The 15003-nt window shown below is 40.2% G+C and overlaps 1 protein-coding gene across 5 annotated transcripts in view; it reads right to left on the reverse strand.

Annotated features, from left to right (window-relative positions):
* Positions 1–261: 261 nt before the first annotated feature.
* The window catches only part of ptprz1a (protein tyrosine phosphatase receptor type Z1a), a 74494-nt gene continuing 59752 nt past the window's right edge, over positions 262–15003 (reverse strand). For 3 of the 5 annotated variants that reach the window (XM_030425808.1, XM_030425811.1, XM_030425810.1), the window contains 16 exons: positions 13772–13857; positions 11487–11507; positions 9864–9960; positions 9470–9552; positions 7448–7582; positions 7129–7263; positions 6551–6714; positions 6329–6464; positions 5804–5950; positions 5040–5133; positions 4847–4920; positions 4576–4707; positions 2575–2730; positions 1631–1773; positions 1411–1546; positions 262–1231 (listed from right to left, as the gene is read on the reverse strand). In XM_030425808.1, the coding sequence (XP_030281668.1) occupies positions 1088–1231; positions 1411–1546; positions 1631–1773; positions 2575–2730; positions 4576–4707; positions 4847–4920; positions 5040–5133; positions 5804–5950; positions 6329–6464; positions 6551–6714; positions 7129–7263; positions 7448–7582; positions 9470–9552; positions 9864–9960; positions 11487–11507; positions 13772–13857 (1883 nt within the window). In that variant the 3' untranslated portion in view covers positions 262–1087. The remainder of the gene's footprint in view (positions 1232–1410; positions 1547–1630; positions 1774–2574; positions 2731–4575; positions 4708–4846; positions 4921–5039; positions 5134–5803; positions 5951–6328; positions 6465–6550; positions 6715–7128; positions 7264–7447; positions 7583–9469; positions 9553–9863; positions 9961–11486; positions 11508–13771; positions 13858–15003) is intronic. The other 2 variants (XM_030425809.1, XM_030425812.1) reach the window with 1 other exon arrangement.

A 15003-nucleotide genomic window follows, 5' to 3' on the forward strand; every position in this document is an offset into this window, starting at 1 on the left:
AGAGAAAACAGACGCGAAGATTTTCAGTTGTGAAAACTTTCCCAGTTGGGATTTCGCAGCTTCTGACGACTTGGCTTACGCTGGACGAGCTGTGAACGCTGCAACACTGTTTTACTGTGAAGCCCCCAGAAATGTTTTGTGGACTGCGAAACCTTACCTGACTTTACGTCGACATGAAGGTGAGCAGAGCTTCTAAATGTGCTGCTGCAGTGAAGTCGTAGTTGCGCACGCAGTAACAAAACAATCCAACAGGCTCTTTCATTGATGTTCTTTCACTTTTTTTAATCGTCTAGCTAAAAGTCCCGCAGTGTTTCATGTCCAGCTAAAAAACAAACATGTCAGTACCCCATGCATCACATTTAGTCTGTTACAAAATCCAGAATATAAAAGCATTAATGTTCTCAAACTAAGCAATTAGAATTAAACCATAACATTTGAATGCACTAAAAATGGTAAAATATAAAAATCTAAAAGTATAAATAGAAATTTGGTCCATCGAGTTGATTACTATAATATTATTTACATTAGATTATTATTTTTAATATTCCAGGCCCCTTTTTTTTATATTTGACTTCAACGGCACACTGCTGCTACCGTAGCGATGGTATTTACAGAAAGGAGTTTCAGTGCAGGAGCTCTATAAAAGGCAAGCTAACAAAATATCTCATTTAATGTAAAAAGATGCAGTTTTTCCCTTTTTTCCCCATTTGGCTCAGTGCCAATAAATACAAAGGTCTAGGAAAAGTGTGTTAGTCGAGTAAAACGTCTCAGGACAGCACAGCGTTAGAACATTAGACAGTTAGTCTACAGCTTGTATCGAAGTTAGAAGTACAGAATGAAAAATACAAAAAGGCACACATTACAAAACCGCAGGAAGTCCAGATCCAGCGAAGAAGAAAGTCGTTTGCTCAGCCTCAAACTACAACGTCCTGAACAACGAGGACTCTTTTATTTAATAGTTGTAGCGCAAGACTGGCATCAGGAGAAGTTCTGTTGGTGGTTGAAGAGGAAGGACAAAATGCTGTTGCTCATTTGTAAAAGTTAAGTTCCTTTTTTTTGTTTGAGTTCTTTGTGTGTTTTTGGGCAGTTACACCAGCGACTCGAGGCTCTCGGCAGTGCTGGCGGTTCCCACCACGATGGTGCCGTTGTTGTCGGAGGACTGGAGGGTTTTCTCATCTTCTTGTGTCCCGATGAGACTCAGCATGGCTTTGTACAGGAACTGGTACTGCTCCTGTGGACCAACGACAGGTAAACAACTGTTACTGTTGTTTCAGTATCCCGCGATCATTCTGGTAACACGTTAAAGAGGTAGTGTGTAAGATACAGCCAGAGCTTCCTTGGGGAAAACAATCGTATTACTACAGATGAACAACAACATATCATCAGCGTATTGTGAGACGGACGACTTACGATGTCGCCAAAGATTCCTGGTCTCATGAGGTTCGTCAGCTTGGCCGCTTGGAAGACATCGACCGAACCTTCGGCCTCCAGCTGGCGAGTCAGAGACGTCAGAGCGCAGAACGTTCCTGCAGTGACTCCGCCCACACTGAAAAAAAACCCCTCAAATAATCAAAGCTGTCCTGATTCTTAGAGGATAACTTAAATGTTGACCAGACTGTGAAGGTCTTACTCATCGTGGACCACAGTGGGGCCGTCCTTTGTGGCGCTCTCCTCCTTCACCAGGTTGAGGAGCTCAAAGGTGTTGCTGATGGGACTGTCTGGGTTCGGCCAGCGGGGGGCGCGGTAGTGTTTCACCTCCAGAACAAAGTCGTCCTGTCGGGATGAAGAAGAAAGATGTCTGTCATGAAAAGTCCCAAACAGTGTCTGGTCCACAAATATCTTGTCTCCCATTGCTGCCACAGTTTTTGCCCTTGGCTGAAATTTGGTGTGAAGGAGCAAAAAGGTGCATAATTTCTAAATGGATTCACAGACTTGTACTATAATTGGTGGAAAGGTTGGTCAGAAGCCAAAAAACAGCTGATTACCTGTTCATGGCAGTGAGATAAAAGGGGGCGTGGCAATGGGAGTGGCCTATAACAAACACCAACAGTGTGTCAAGTGCTCTTTCACAGCGAATGAACCGTTTGCAAGAGGCACCACGAGGAAAATATGAAGTGAAACTAGGCTGAATTAAACTTAATTGTTTGTTGATGCTTTCACTAAAATTAAACTTTTAGCCTTTTTTCATACTAACCTCCCCTACCATTGTTAATGCTTAATAAAAAATGACCTCTGAAAACAAAGACTGAACTGAAAAAGGTCATATTGGCACTTTAAAAATTAAAAAAGAAAAATAATTTTAATTTGATAAAGTTAGAAATCATTTCTGTCGCTCTGTTTTACTTGTCAGTGTAATGTTTTTCAGTGCCAATACAACTTTATCAAATACAAATGTTTCAATGTCAATGATTCAGGTCAGGTTTGTTTTCAAAGACACATTTCACTGCTAGAATTCTCCATCTTTGTTTTAACCTAGTGAAGGCAGAAACCCGGAGAAAGCCTGAATTGATTAAAATCAACATAAATAAGAGTTTTTGTGCGCTTTTGTGCCGTCATGTTCGTGGTTGTACTCACCTGTGTAGCTTCCAACACGTACTCCTGGACAACCAGCATGTCCTCGTTGGCCAGACAGATGAGATTCTCGCTCCTCTGAGTGACAGTGAACGTCTCACAGCTGATTGGCTGCCCTTTACGAGGCCAGGCGTCACACGGCTCCGCCTCCTCCTCCGTCTGACAACACAGGAAGTCAGCAGACAGTTACATCAAACTCTGATCCGACAACATCACGATGACTCAATGCATGTAATCTGATAACAGTTCATCAGATTACATGGATGGAGCCACAAAATGCTTTATACGACTTTTTCACATAAACAGTCGCGCTCCCAAACATGTAAACACACTTTAATGTGTGAAATTGATGGAGTTAATGCTGCATTCAAACCGAGTCTCCAAAGGCTCTGAGACTTCAGATGGAGTGAGCACCAACACGTGTAGCTGAGCAGCCACAGAGAAGATTTCATTTTAAAAAGGGTTTTAATATCTTTTCAAAGCACTTTGAGATCTGAGGGCTTCTGCAGACTTCAATTATGCTGGACGAACTATATTTAAAGGTTTTATTTGTTTGTTTTTAACCTTTTTAAACACATGAAAAATATTTTCTTTCTTGTATAACCACCAAAAACAAAATGTCTCCTTATTTAGTTTTTTTTCTTTAGTTAAAAAAACAAAATTCAGGATTTTTTTTTTTTAAATGCATGTGAACAGTTTTTATCCTCATGGTGTAAAACTGAGTGAAAACAGTCCAGGCAGGGGAAAAAAAACTTTGGAAAAGAAGAAGAAGAAGAAAAGTTTTTCTAGAGAATTTTTAGTTTTTTTGCAAAACAAACATTTTATTTCTGCTTTTTTTCTGACACTCTGCTTCTTTTTTCATTTGCTTTCACAGAAGGAAAAAGAACTTAAAAAGATTATCCTGGCAAATGTTTTTTTTTTTTTTTTAAATCTCCTTAATTTTTTTCCACTTGGTTTCACACAGGAAAATGTTTTAACTATTTTCTTTTTTATCCTTCTCAGCTTAACATACACAACATTTCTCCTTCTTCATGTTTCTTCACAGTTCGAAAACAAAATGAAGGAATTAAGATTAAGATTATCCAGGCAAAACAGTTTTCAAGTCAAGGTGAACATTTTTTTGTTTGGCTCATTTCTATTCCACAAAAAAACACATTAAAAAATGCTTTCAACAATTATGTTTATCCCTCCTGACAGGACATCGCTTCAGATAAATGCAGATTTTTTTGCCCTTCTCAGCTTAAAACACACACATGTGCAAACACTTTTTTTAATTTCTCCTCAAGCGTTTTTCTGTGCCTTTTTTCACAGAGTGAAAAGAAAGAATTAAGAAACTTTGTAAAATTATCCAGGCAACTATTCTTGTGGTCGACTTTCAAAATGTTCTTTCTCCTGTTTTTTTCTTTTTTGTCCCACAAGTAAAATCGTTTATTCACAGATTAATTAAATAAATAAAATAAATAAATAATCCTGGCAACCACTCTGGTGATCCATGTTCTGGATTTCTCTCCTGTGTTTAATCTTCTTACTTTTTTTTTTTTTTACATCTTTGAAAACACAAGAAAAAAACCTGATAACACATGATAAAAATTATATTCTTCATGTGTGAAACTGAGTAAACAACTTTTAGTAAAGAAAAAGAAAAAACAAACGTTTTCAGGAGAATTTAGCAGAGAACATTTTATTACTCCTGTAGTTTTTCTTTTTTCCTGGGTTTTCACAGATGTAAAAGGAACTTTTTAAAAGATTATCTTGTCAAACTTTTCTCCACCAGCTCTCAAGTCACAAACACTGAGAGAAAACCTCACTTCCTCCTCAGGGCTTCAGTACGAGCTGCTTCAGTTATTCAGGATAATGCTGCTGCGATGTTTTGCTGTGAAATGTTTTGTGAACTGTGCAGCTTCACCTTACTTTCAGTCAGCATGAGGACACAAACGTTCAGTCTGCACAAACACAGACGACAAGTACAAACCTGAATCCAGTCAGAGAAGAAAACATCCTCACCTCGTCTGTTTGTGTCCCCAGCAGCGATACGATGATCTGAGCGTTGTGGTCCCAAATCATCCTCCAGAAGTCCTTTATGGTGCCAGGCAAAGGATTCTGGGTAATGATGAACTCACTGCTCTGCCTGTAGCCCTGCAGGAACACGACCGTGGATCAGCGTCTGATCTGTTGTTACTCTTCACAGCGACTTGGCGGACACACTGCACTCTTATCTTGGTTAAACACATTTATCCAACACATGCAAACACATAAACACACAATTTGTTCTTACTGTGATGTACGATGCATTAATGTAGTCAGACGTCTCCTGCTCCGTCGTCGACAGGCGCACTCGCGACCTTTCAACTGCACAGACAGAACAAAGACATCAGAGTCATGCAGCAGTTCTCCTCGTCAGAAAACTGGAGCTGATGCAACGAATCAAACATCTTCTCCCTGAGCCGACAACGTGTTCATGGACTCACCAGGTATCACGGAGCAGTTTCTGTTCTTGCTGTGGTTGCAGTCCTGCAGAGCGGTCGAGTAGTCGGACTGGTTCACCCCGGAGTGACAAACCAGCTGTGGAGAAACACAAACATCTGTTAGAGACTGAGCGACTCTGTGGAGCTGCAAGATGTTTGTTTTACACATCACAGCAGCCCGACCTGAAACAATCCTCCGGTAGGCAGTTTATCTTTAGCACAGTCGCACGCTGCTTCTTCATGAGAGAGTGTTGGGTCTCTAAATGAAGCTATAGTCCGGTCCTGCTCTCACTAAAAATTACATCTTTTTAATATGAAGTTCTGCACTAGTTTGAATGTTTTGCACGTGTATTATTTATCTGGGAGTTTATTTTTTTATCGTAATCACATGTCCAACCCATCATCTGTTCAGATCAGAATAAAACCTTAAAATAATAAATATTCTTTTTAGCCATTTTATTGATCATAAGCTGTTTACTTTTTTGTTTTATTGGCATCTTTAAAGGTCCAGTGTGTAGGATTTAAGGTGACCCAACAAGTAGAAATGGATATAATATTCATAATTGTGTTTTTATGAGTGTATAATCACCTGAAGCTTAGAATTATTTTGTTTTTTGCACCTAAGACTGAGACTTTTATATCTACAGGAATATATATTCCATAGCACACATCGCACGGAGAGTCATTCTGGTATTATACAGTATTATTATAACAGACTCTCCCCACCAGCGGGCAGATATATAACTGAGTGGATAAACGCTGCTCACCTTGAACTGTTTGTCCAGACGCGTCCTCCCAGCAGGCCCCGGGATCAGCAGCTCGTCCACGTACCTGTGCAGCTGAGCCGCCTCCACCTCCGTCTCTCCGGACAAGATGGCTTCCACCAAGGCGTCGTGGATAAAAACATACTGTTCCTGCAGAGAGCAGACAGACAGAGCGGAGGTTAAACTCTACTGACACTCACTGAGAAGCTGCATGTCAGATAAACACTGAATTTGATTTGGACTTAATAATCGTATATTTTGTGTAAACTGCTGCTTTTTATGTTGAATCTTCTTTAAAAAAAAAATGTCATGGCAATATATCAAATAGTTATTAAGAGATCAATCTAAATTAAAAGTGATGGACCAACAGCGGCGTATATAAAATAAATTAATATAAATTACAGTGGTTAAAATCTCACATTCTAACTATAATTGCCCAGTTTTACACTTGCTGTGTAAACAGGGTTCAAACTACAGCCTGTTGAAACGTAACATGACGTCTGATGTGACAGACAGTCGCCCTCTGACCTCCGTCTGAACCAGGTAGTTCCTCTGTGTGCGGATGTGTTTGAGGAAGCCTGTGATGTTGACGCTGCTCTCGTCTCTTATCTGCTTCAGCATGCTGTCCAGGACGATGTACGTGCCCGTCCGGCCCACGCCGGCGCTGCACATCAACGACAAAGAGAAAGAAAAAAGGGATGAATCCAGTATTTACTGACCTGAGGAAGATACAGTCAGATCAGATCTTACCTGCAGTGCACCACCACAGGCTCCTTTTCGTCCTTCTTGGCTTTGGACGACTTGCGGACGAAGCTGAGCAGCGGCAGAGCGAACTCCGGGACGCCCATGTCGGGCCACTGGGTGTAATGGTACTGCATGACCGTCCGCTCGTTGCTCCGCCCCTTCTGGGAGCCCTGTGGACGAAAACAGGAAGTGATGAAAAGAAACATAAACACAGAAAGTGCTGCTCCATAAAACAATACACAATCTGTTATTTTAAGAATTAATCTGAGCTCTAAAATCTTTGTTTTTTTTACTGAAAGAACAAAAAAGGTACAAATAATAACAGCTCAGATAAAAACACAGCGATTCAAATGTGCTCGCTGTGTCGTTTCAGTGATCCAGTCCATAGCAACCAGCATAGCAACAAGAGAAAAACATTGCATTTTTACAATTTTCTCACCAAACCTGAACAAATCTTTGTAATAACACATTCACTGAACCAAGATTGTGGAAATAAAACAGAAGAATTTTCTCCGTTCATTTCTAACAGCACTTGAACCCTGTTGCTTCAGTCACTCTTGGATCTGATTGGTTGTTTGTCTGACCTTTTTGGCGTTGGTGTTCCTGACGGAGAAGGTCCTCTGGGTGTAGTAGGCGAGCGCTCTGACGCTCTTCACCGTCACCAGGTAGCTGCCGTACTCCTCCTGCACCTCCGTCGGCCAGTACTGATCACACTTCCTCTGAGGACGCAGACCACAAATCACATGTGATGAAATCTTAAAATTTTAGACTGGAAAATACTCCAAAAACTCTTCTTCATCTTTATTTAGCAACGTGAGATTAACACGTGAACAATAATCAGCTTGAATCAAGTTGTTTTAGTGTCAGATTATGTATGACTGTGCCTGAGATCTGGACACTCACTCTTCCTTTCTCCACCAGGTTGGTGATCATGACGATGACGCAGACGTTTTGCTCCCAGATCATCCTCCAGAAGTCCTCAGTGCTCGACCTCAGAGGACCCTGAGCGGCGATGTACGACCGCGACGCCTTGAAACCCTGCAGGACACACGGCAGCGTCGGCTTTAAAATCTTTAACAATCTCAAGACTACAGCTGCTTTCAGACAGTGAGCGGTTCTGCTAGTTTGTAACGTTTATGATGGTTCAACTCTTTCATCTACAGAGACGTAAACAATACTGGAGCTGATTTAATGTCTGAGTCAGACATTTTTCCAGTGATGTAAAGTCACATTCACGGTCCTCATGACACCCACTGGGTCCAGATTTGATCAACGTTACAACATCACAACTGCCTCGACTGAGTCATGAAACTTTACAGGTGAATAATTAAAGGGGCAAAAGACAACTTCGTCCTCCCCCTAGTGTTTCCAAGTGGTATTACTCTTGGAGCTGCCGTTGGATCATTTCTGTTTTCCTGACAGTCACAAATAACAGAACAACTTCCAGGATTAAATCTCTGGTTCTCAGTCTGATCCAATCAGTAGCTACATCTTAAGCTCCACCCACTCAACCAAATATGGTCACTGATGGCTCTAAAAAAAGATGGTGATGGCCGGAACACTGTAACCAACCAACTAATGGATGACATCACGGTGGGTTTAAAGTCGGTCAGTAACAGATCCGTTAGAGAGAGCAGAGCAGCTGTAACAATGATTTAAAAGAAGTCTGTTTAACAACATGATTAATCAATCAGACTCATTAAAATAAAACTGTATAATATATTAAATTGAAGTGACTGCAGGAACAGGAGCGTTTCATCGCCCACAAAACATTTCTGGAGCTTCACAGCAAAATAGTGTTGCAGCGTTCTCATAAACAACTGAAGGAGCTGGAAAACTAAAAAATAAATCAGATTGCTCCGAACAGCTCGTGCAGCGTTATGCAGTTCTTAAAATACCCCGAGATCCAAACTGATTACCCCAACAGTGTAAATTAAAGTCGTTATGTACGCCGTCGGGAACACACTTCAGCCGTGCTGTGACACACTTTGAGTTTAGCAGCTACAGATATTCAGCTTAAAAAAGAGCGTAAATAACTTTTTTTTTTCAAATAATGTTTTGGCCCTGTGGCCTCTGGAGGCTCGCAGCCTGTATGGAGGCGTTATCACTGTGCTTTTCTTTCAGCATGGATGCAGCTTTTCTGATTGAACATGCTTCGTTTGAACTGTGACGCGCTTTGTGACTCGAAAACAATGCTGGATTTAAAATGCTTAATGTTTTGGGTTCGCACATGTTTTGTGAGGGAGAAAATACATTCAGCGAGTTTGTTCGAGCTCAAGGATTCACACAATTCATTTTCGTGAGAGGCGCTGAATGTAAATATAACTTTTGTTGAGAGAAAACTCCACCGGGCACCTTTAAGGCCAGCGCAGGAGAGAGAGTCACATGTTCTCAGCAGAGGGCAGCATTCAATCACTCACTTTAATAGTTTGCTAACCTTCACATGACTGACAGTTTGAAGCTGCCTTCACTCTGTGAGACGCAGACAAAAGTGAACGCTCGAGAGATCCTCAACATGCTTTTACCAACTCTGTAACCTGTATGCCGGCTCTCCAGAGAGGCCGTGACTGTCGCGGGGTTTTTGTGTGTGTCATCTCTGCCTTTCACACAAAAACAAGATACTGGAAAGAGAGATTTTAATGGTGCAGTGACAAGCATAATGGAGAGCCATGCAGGTCCCCTCTAACAACAGCATGTCTAATGAATAGGTTTAGAATTATGCAGGGAGGCGTTCTGACTTTGGTTTAGGAAGACAGAGAGAAAAGTGAAGTGGCTCTGAGAATTATAATTAAAAAGAAAGAAAAGTTTTTTGCTGCACGTTCGGCTGATTCAATGCGCAGAAAGAAGGCTGGGGGTGAAGACGACGGCCTCGGTTTGTATAGAGCTCGGAAATAAATGAAAAGCAGGTTGAAACAGGGCGCTTACATCCACGTAGTTTGCATTGATGTAGTCCCTCATTTTCCCGTCTTTGTCGGCCTGCGGCGACAGTCGCACCCGGCTGTGGTCATCTGAGATTTAAAGACACAAAAAAAAGAGCAACGTGTGAGCAGATCATTGTGGAGGTCACTTTGGTTTCTTTTTAAGTGTATGAGGTTACAAGAACGGGTTAAAGACAAGAACAAGGTGTCAGTCCGTCTCTCAACATCTCTCAAACACGAGGACGCTGTGTGTTTGTTGGGGACGGTGTGATTGTGTCAACAGTTTGTGGACGACAAATCAACTTGACCATCATTGCAAACTGAACAATTATTATCGTGAGGTTACAGAAAAACCACAGCGGTCGTGTCTGCAGCGTCGTGGTCGCACAGCGTGGACTCACAGGCCAGGATGTTGCTGTATCTGTTCTTAGTCTTGTTGTCAGGATGGTTGGAGCTGTCGGTCGTCATCCCCATGTCCACCGTGCACGCCTGGACCTCCTGCACACACACACACACACACACACACACACACACACACACACAAGATGAGAGGTGAGAATCAGCTCCGAACTTCTCTACAGGGAGACGTTCTGCTTTTCCTCCACTGATTTATCTTTATCCATTTGTATTTGACAGCTCCTGTTAGGGGTCATTTGTAGATTCAGAGTTTCTATTCCAACCGAGGATAAAAAATAACTCACAGAATATAACTTGTCAGGAGGGCTGGGAGTTTATTTTAAAGTTGAAGTAAACACTAAATCATTTTTCCAAGGTGACGTCCAAGTTTCAGTGCGAGAAACACGATCGTCTTTCTGATATACTTTCAGGAATATATGTTTTTCTGCAGAACAAAATGATAATTAATCTGCAGTTAGTGTTTTTATCTGTCCGTAGAAAATGTTTTCCTTTGAATGTCATCTGCATATTAAACAGTTTGTGGAAGTAACACTGGATCATCAGAGTCCATGTCTGCTGATTTTTGCCCGGCGTTGTCTCGATACTATTCTGTTATTATATGCAAAAAAAAATATTAAGCTTCTCCATTTTTCCTGCACCCGGAGCAGATTTAGGACGGTTTTATTAATTACAGATTATTGTGCTGTATTTTCTAAGCAGGCATCCAAGGACATACAGTCTCAGATCGAGTGAGCTTGTTTCACAAAACACTTATCAAACTGATTAAACCATGCAGCGCTGGAAACATGTTTCAGCGTACAGCAGTAGAGAAGGATCCTGAAGTGGAAGTGGCCACCATGTTGTTTCTGTACTGTGAACACGGTCCTGTTCATCATCAATTAAATCTCCTATAATGTTTTATTTTCATCTTACTGTTCTGTTTGGATGAAATACGATATTGTTTGTTAAAAGCCAAAACTAAACGCTGTCCCTCGTCTGTCAGCGAATAAAGTGCTCAATAAAGTTGGGGAAAAAAATGTGTGCAGATTCTTCCTCACTCTCTGACGTGTCATCATCTGTTTCCTCTGATGTCATAGCAACAGGTGACCACATGAAACAGATTTCTCTGGGTTGAACATTGCTGGGATCTTCTGGGATAACGTGGTTTGATCGGCTCATTATTACACATTTAAATGTAGAAATGTTATTCATTTTATTCCACGGATGTATTAAGGGAGTTGGATATAACACAGTGAAGCTACAGCAGAACTACTGCAGCCCAGAAAGAATTTAAAAACAACGGAGGAAAATATTTGAAACTTTTTTCCTGGAGATTAGATGACATGCAGCACATTAAAACAACTTTTTGGGACAAAGAAGCGAAGCCAGGAAGAGAAAAAACACTTTTTTCCTAAAGTTTTCTAAAGAATGAGCTCCATTTTGGAGTCCGGTCTCCATTTCTGTTTAATACATCGGCAACTTCTTTGTCTGGTGTGGAACAGCGATCATGCTTTGTAACATCCACAGTTCCACACGAACACTCTGCATAACGAGACGAGACACAAACACAGCAACGAGTGCAGCGGCGTCCGTCAGTGAATACAGACGTGAGGGGGAGAGCGTCTTACCTCGTAACTCTCCTTCAGTGTCTAATGATGAGGGTGAGGAAGCAGCAGGCAGCAAGGACGTTTCCGTGACAACACAGTCAACCAAAGAGGTGCAAAAATACAAATTACAAGACAACACAGGAAACAACTCCAGACTAATTCATCTCACAATACAGCTCATGCTCCCAAAAACACAAAAGGAAGATCAACGCAAAGCAAAAAGAGGTTCAGTCAGCGTTCAAATTCATCTCCAGAGGTCGCTGTGATTAATGCCCCGCTGCATTCTGGGAGTCTTTAAATTCAATACTTTGTATTCACGACATCTCTGAGAATTATATTACACTTTCACTACGTTTAACTGACATGATCGTGTTGAACAGCCTTGATCTCTGCTGGAGAGACTGTAACGCTACAGTCGCTCCATCCACAAACTACTTCTGGCTCTTCTTCACGGGTTTTCCCCCCATTTTTTATATTTACCTGCTACTTTCTTCCTCTGTGGTTAATTACAGTAGCACCTGTGGAGATCTTTCCTACGAGTGACTGTTAAACTGAACGACTCCTCGTCCTCTTTGCAGGAGAAAAGCTGAGAACATTAACCCTTCATGCACGCTGTCCACGACAGTAAACAGATACAAACAGATATTTGGAAGTTATTAACAAAGCTGCATCTCTTTTCCATGTGAATATATGGCGTCATAAATTCAAAATGGCGGAGGGAAGATGAGATGCACGGAAGCACCTCTGGAACAACAGTTAAATCTTCTGATTCTCAGAAAAACAGACAACAAAAAGTATTTGTCGACTAAATAAGGCGTCAGAAATCCTTCTGTCCTCTCAGGAAATCTTCTGACTGTTAAGATTTTAAACTATGTTGCATGTTTTGTTTATTTAAGCTACAATAAGAAGTGTTTAACTGTTTAACTGGTTGAACTATCTCACGCCTACCATCAGGTCTGCGTGCAGCCGGAGGAGATCTTTCTTCGGAGCATTTTATCTTTTACATTTCATTTTTCTGGTTTTGACGGTGGAAACGTCGCTTTTTGTTACCAGAGGCTCCAAAAATGTAGAAGCTCAGAGACTTTATAATTCTCAATTCAACAGTGTAATAAAAGAGCAATATTAAACAGCCTTTTGGTTATCTTATATATTTTTTTAAATAGAGGTTTTGTGTGTGACATAATATGAAAATCTGATTGAAAGTATTTCTAACATCTAGAATCTTTTTTTAACAGGTTTTCTGAAAATAAAAGGATGTTTCAGTTTTTCCTGAATCACTTATTTATACCCACAATGCACCAGTGTGTCCACTACGGCACATATATTCAATCATAAATAAATGATTTGATGAATTTTAAGCATTTAAAATAACAAACATAGTTTAATAATTCATGTGCAATGTGACCTTTTCACTTCTCAATATCACATATAACAATATTTTACTACTTTTACAATATCAGGTGTGATATTTCTGATATAATGTTCAATATGATCTTTTATTACTTCTCAGTGTCATTGTGTGAAGTTCCTTTGCTGTTTTAGAGTTTAATTGTAGTTTATTTATTTTACTATATGTATCTTATCTTAAGAGGCACTGACGACATTTACTCCTATAAAATGTTTTTTCCCTTTTTATTCTTATATTTCTGTATTTTTGAAAGATTCTCTGGCACCAGAATTTCATGAAGGATTTATGAAGTTCCCTCTTATCTCATATTTTCTGACATTTGCTTCAGAGACGAAACCTGGTTGAGATTTTAAGTCTTTCTTTGAGCAGCCGGGGTTTTATAAGTTACCTAAAAGTGAGAAAGTTTTTTGTTGATCCGACTCAAACACACAGAAATCCTCCTTTGTGTTTCGGTTCGTCTGCAGCCTCGTTGGCTTTGTGTTGATTTTTCCTTCCGTGGCACTTTGAGAATAAAACAGAGCGAAGCTTCGATTCATTCAGCGACTGAAGTCAACTGTCCACAGTTTGTTCTGCTGCTAGTCGACAGGTAAAAGACACCTGAATCACTGCTGAATGAAGGAAGGCTCCTCACAGAGACACGAACCAGGACTGCAACATTCACCCTGCCACTATTTACTTTACTGTTATTATCCGTCTGAATTACGGTCAGAGAATCTCAAATCATCACATAATGTTGCAGTCAGCATCATCACAACTCATCGTGCAGCATGCAGACAACAGCGTGATCAGACACACACAAACACACACACACACACAGACAAACACACACCACAGCTCAGATTCAGACAGATATGGTTTGTAAAAGTCTTCAGTATTTTAGTTCTGGCTGTCTTTGTACCTCGAACCCTCGCTGGAAGCCGCCAGTATCGTGAAGCTCGGCCACGTGTTTGACAAACTCCTTCACTGGGAAAGCTGTTTCTGTGTCTGGAAGTAAAAAAGGAAATAACAATGAACAGACAAGCAGAAGAAGAAGAAGAAGAAGAAGAAGAAGAAGAAGCAGAAGAAGAAGAAGAAGAAGAAGAAGAAGAAGAAGCAGCAGCTGGTCAAATGTGTGCTTGTGTCTCTGATATTGACGGATGTGATCCTCTGTGTCGTTTTTTTTGTAGAGTGAAGAAATATCTTTAAAGACGAGGTGAGATTTACAAAGAAGGTATTTTCAGAAACATGTTTATTTAAATATCTGACTTTTTTTTAAAAGGGAAAATGACATTTATAGAGAAAAGAGAACATTCAGCAGTGAAGTGAAACACATAGAAGATTAGACTGTATTTAGAAAGCAAAGACATTTTCAGACATTTAAGATATTTTAGAAATCAAGGAACATCTCGGACAAATGCTATTATAATAATAATAATAATAATAATAATAATAATAATAATAATAATAATAATAATAATAATAATAATAATAGTTGTTGTTGTTGTTGTTGTTGTTGTTGTTGTTGTTGTTGTTGTTTACATGTAACAGCTGGAAGGTTTCTGACCTTTTATAACAGTCACTGTTTATTGTTTATTGTCTTCAGTGCATTCAGTCTTCTGATTCTTTGCAGTTTGGACATTTTGTTCACTCCGCACTTGTTCAAAGAACTGTTTAAGTGTTCAGTTTTTCTGTTCTCACTTCAAGGTAAATGTTAGAGAAAGTTTTACTCCTTTAGATGCTTCCTTTTCATTGTCTTCCCCTGAAACAAGTTTAGGATCAAAAGTGCTGAACATTATACAGACTGTGAAGCCTCTCAGGGAACACTTGTGATTTTGGTTGATAAAAAAAAAAAGTATGAGTCCTCACATTTAAACATGTGTTGTTTTGGGAGGTTTACACCTCAGCTCCTCTGTTTCTTTGTCTCTCCAGCTTTATTCTGACTGACAAAATGATGTTCGAAAGGTTTGCATCACGCCACTTTCACCCTCACAGTGTCACAACTTTTCTGCAGATTAATCTCACATATGAATACAAAAGAATCCATCGAACTTCAACAAGTTGTGCAGCAACATTGGCAGCTTCTGTTGAAGACTGAATCTCCTTGAACACGAGTTCAATCTTGATCTCACATTGTGTTAAGTGTGTGTGTGT

This window comes from Sparus aurata, chromosome 8 (assembly GCF_900880675.1).
Source record: "Sparus aurata chromosome 8, fSpaAur1.1, whole genome shotgun sequence".
In the NCBI taxonomy this organism is placed as follows: Eukaryota; Metazoa; Chordata; class Actinopteri; order Spariformes; family Sparidae; genus Sparus; species Sparus aurata.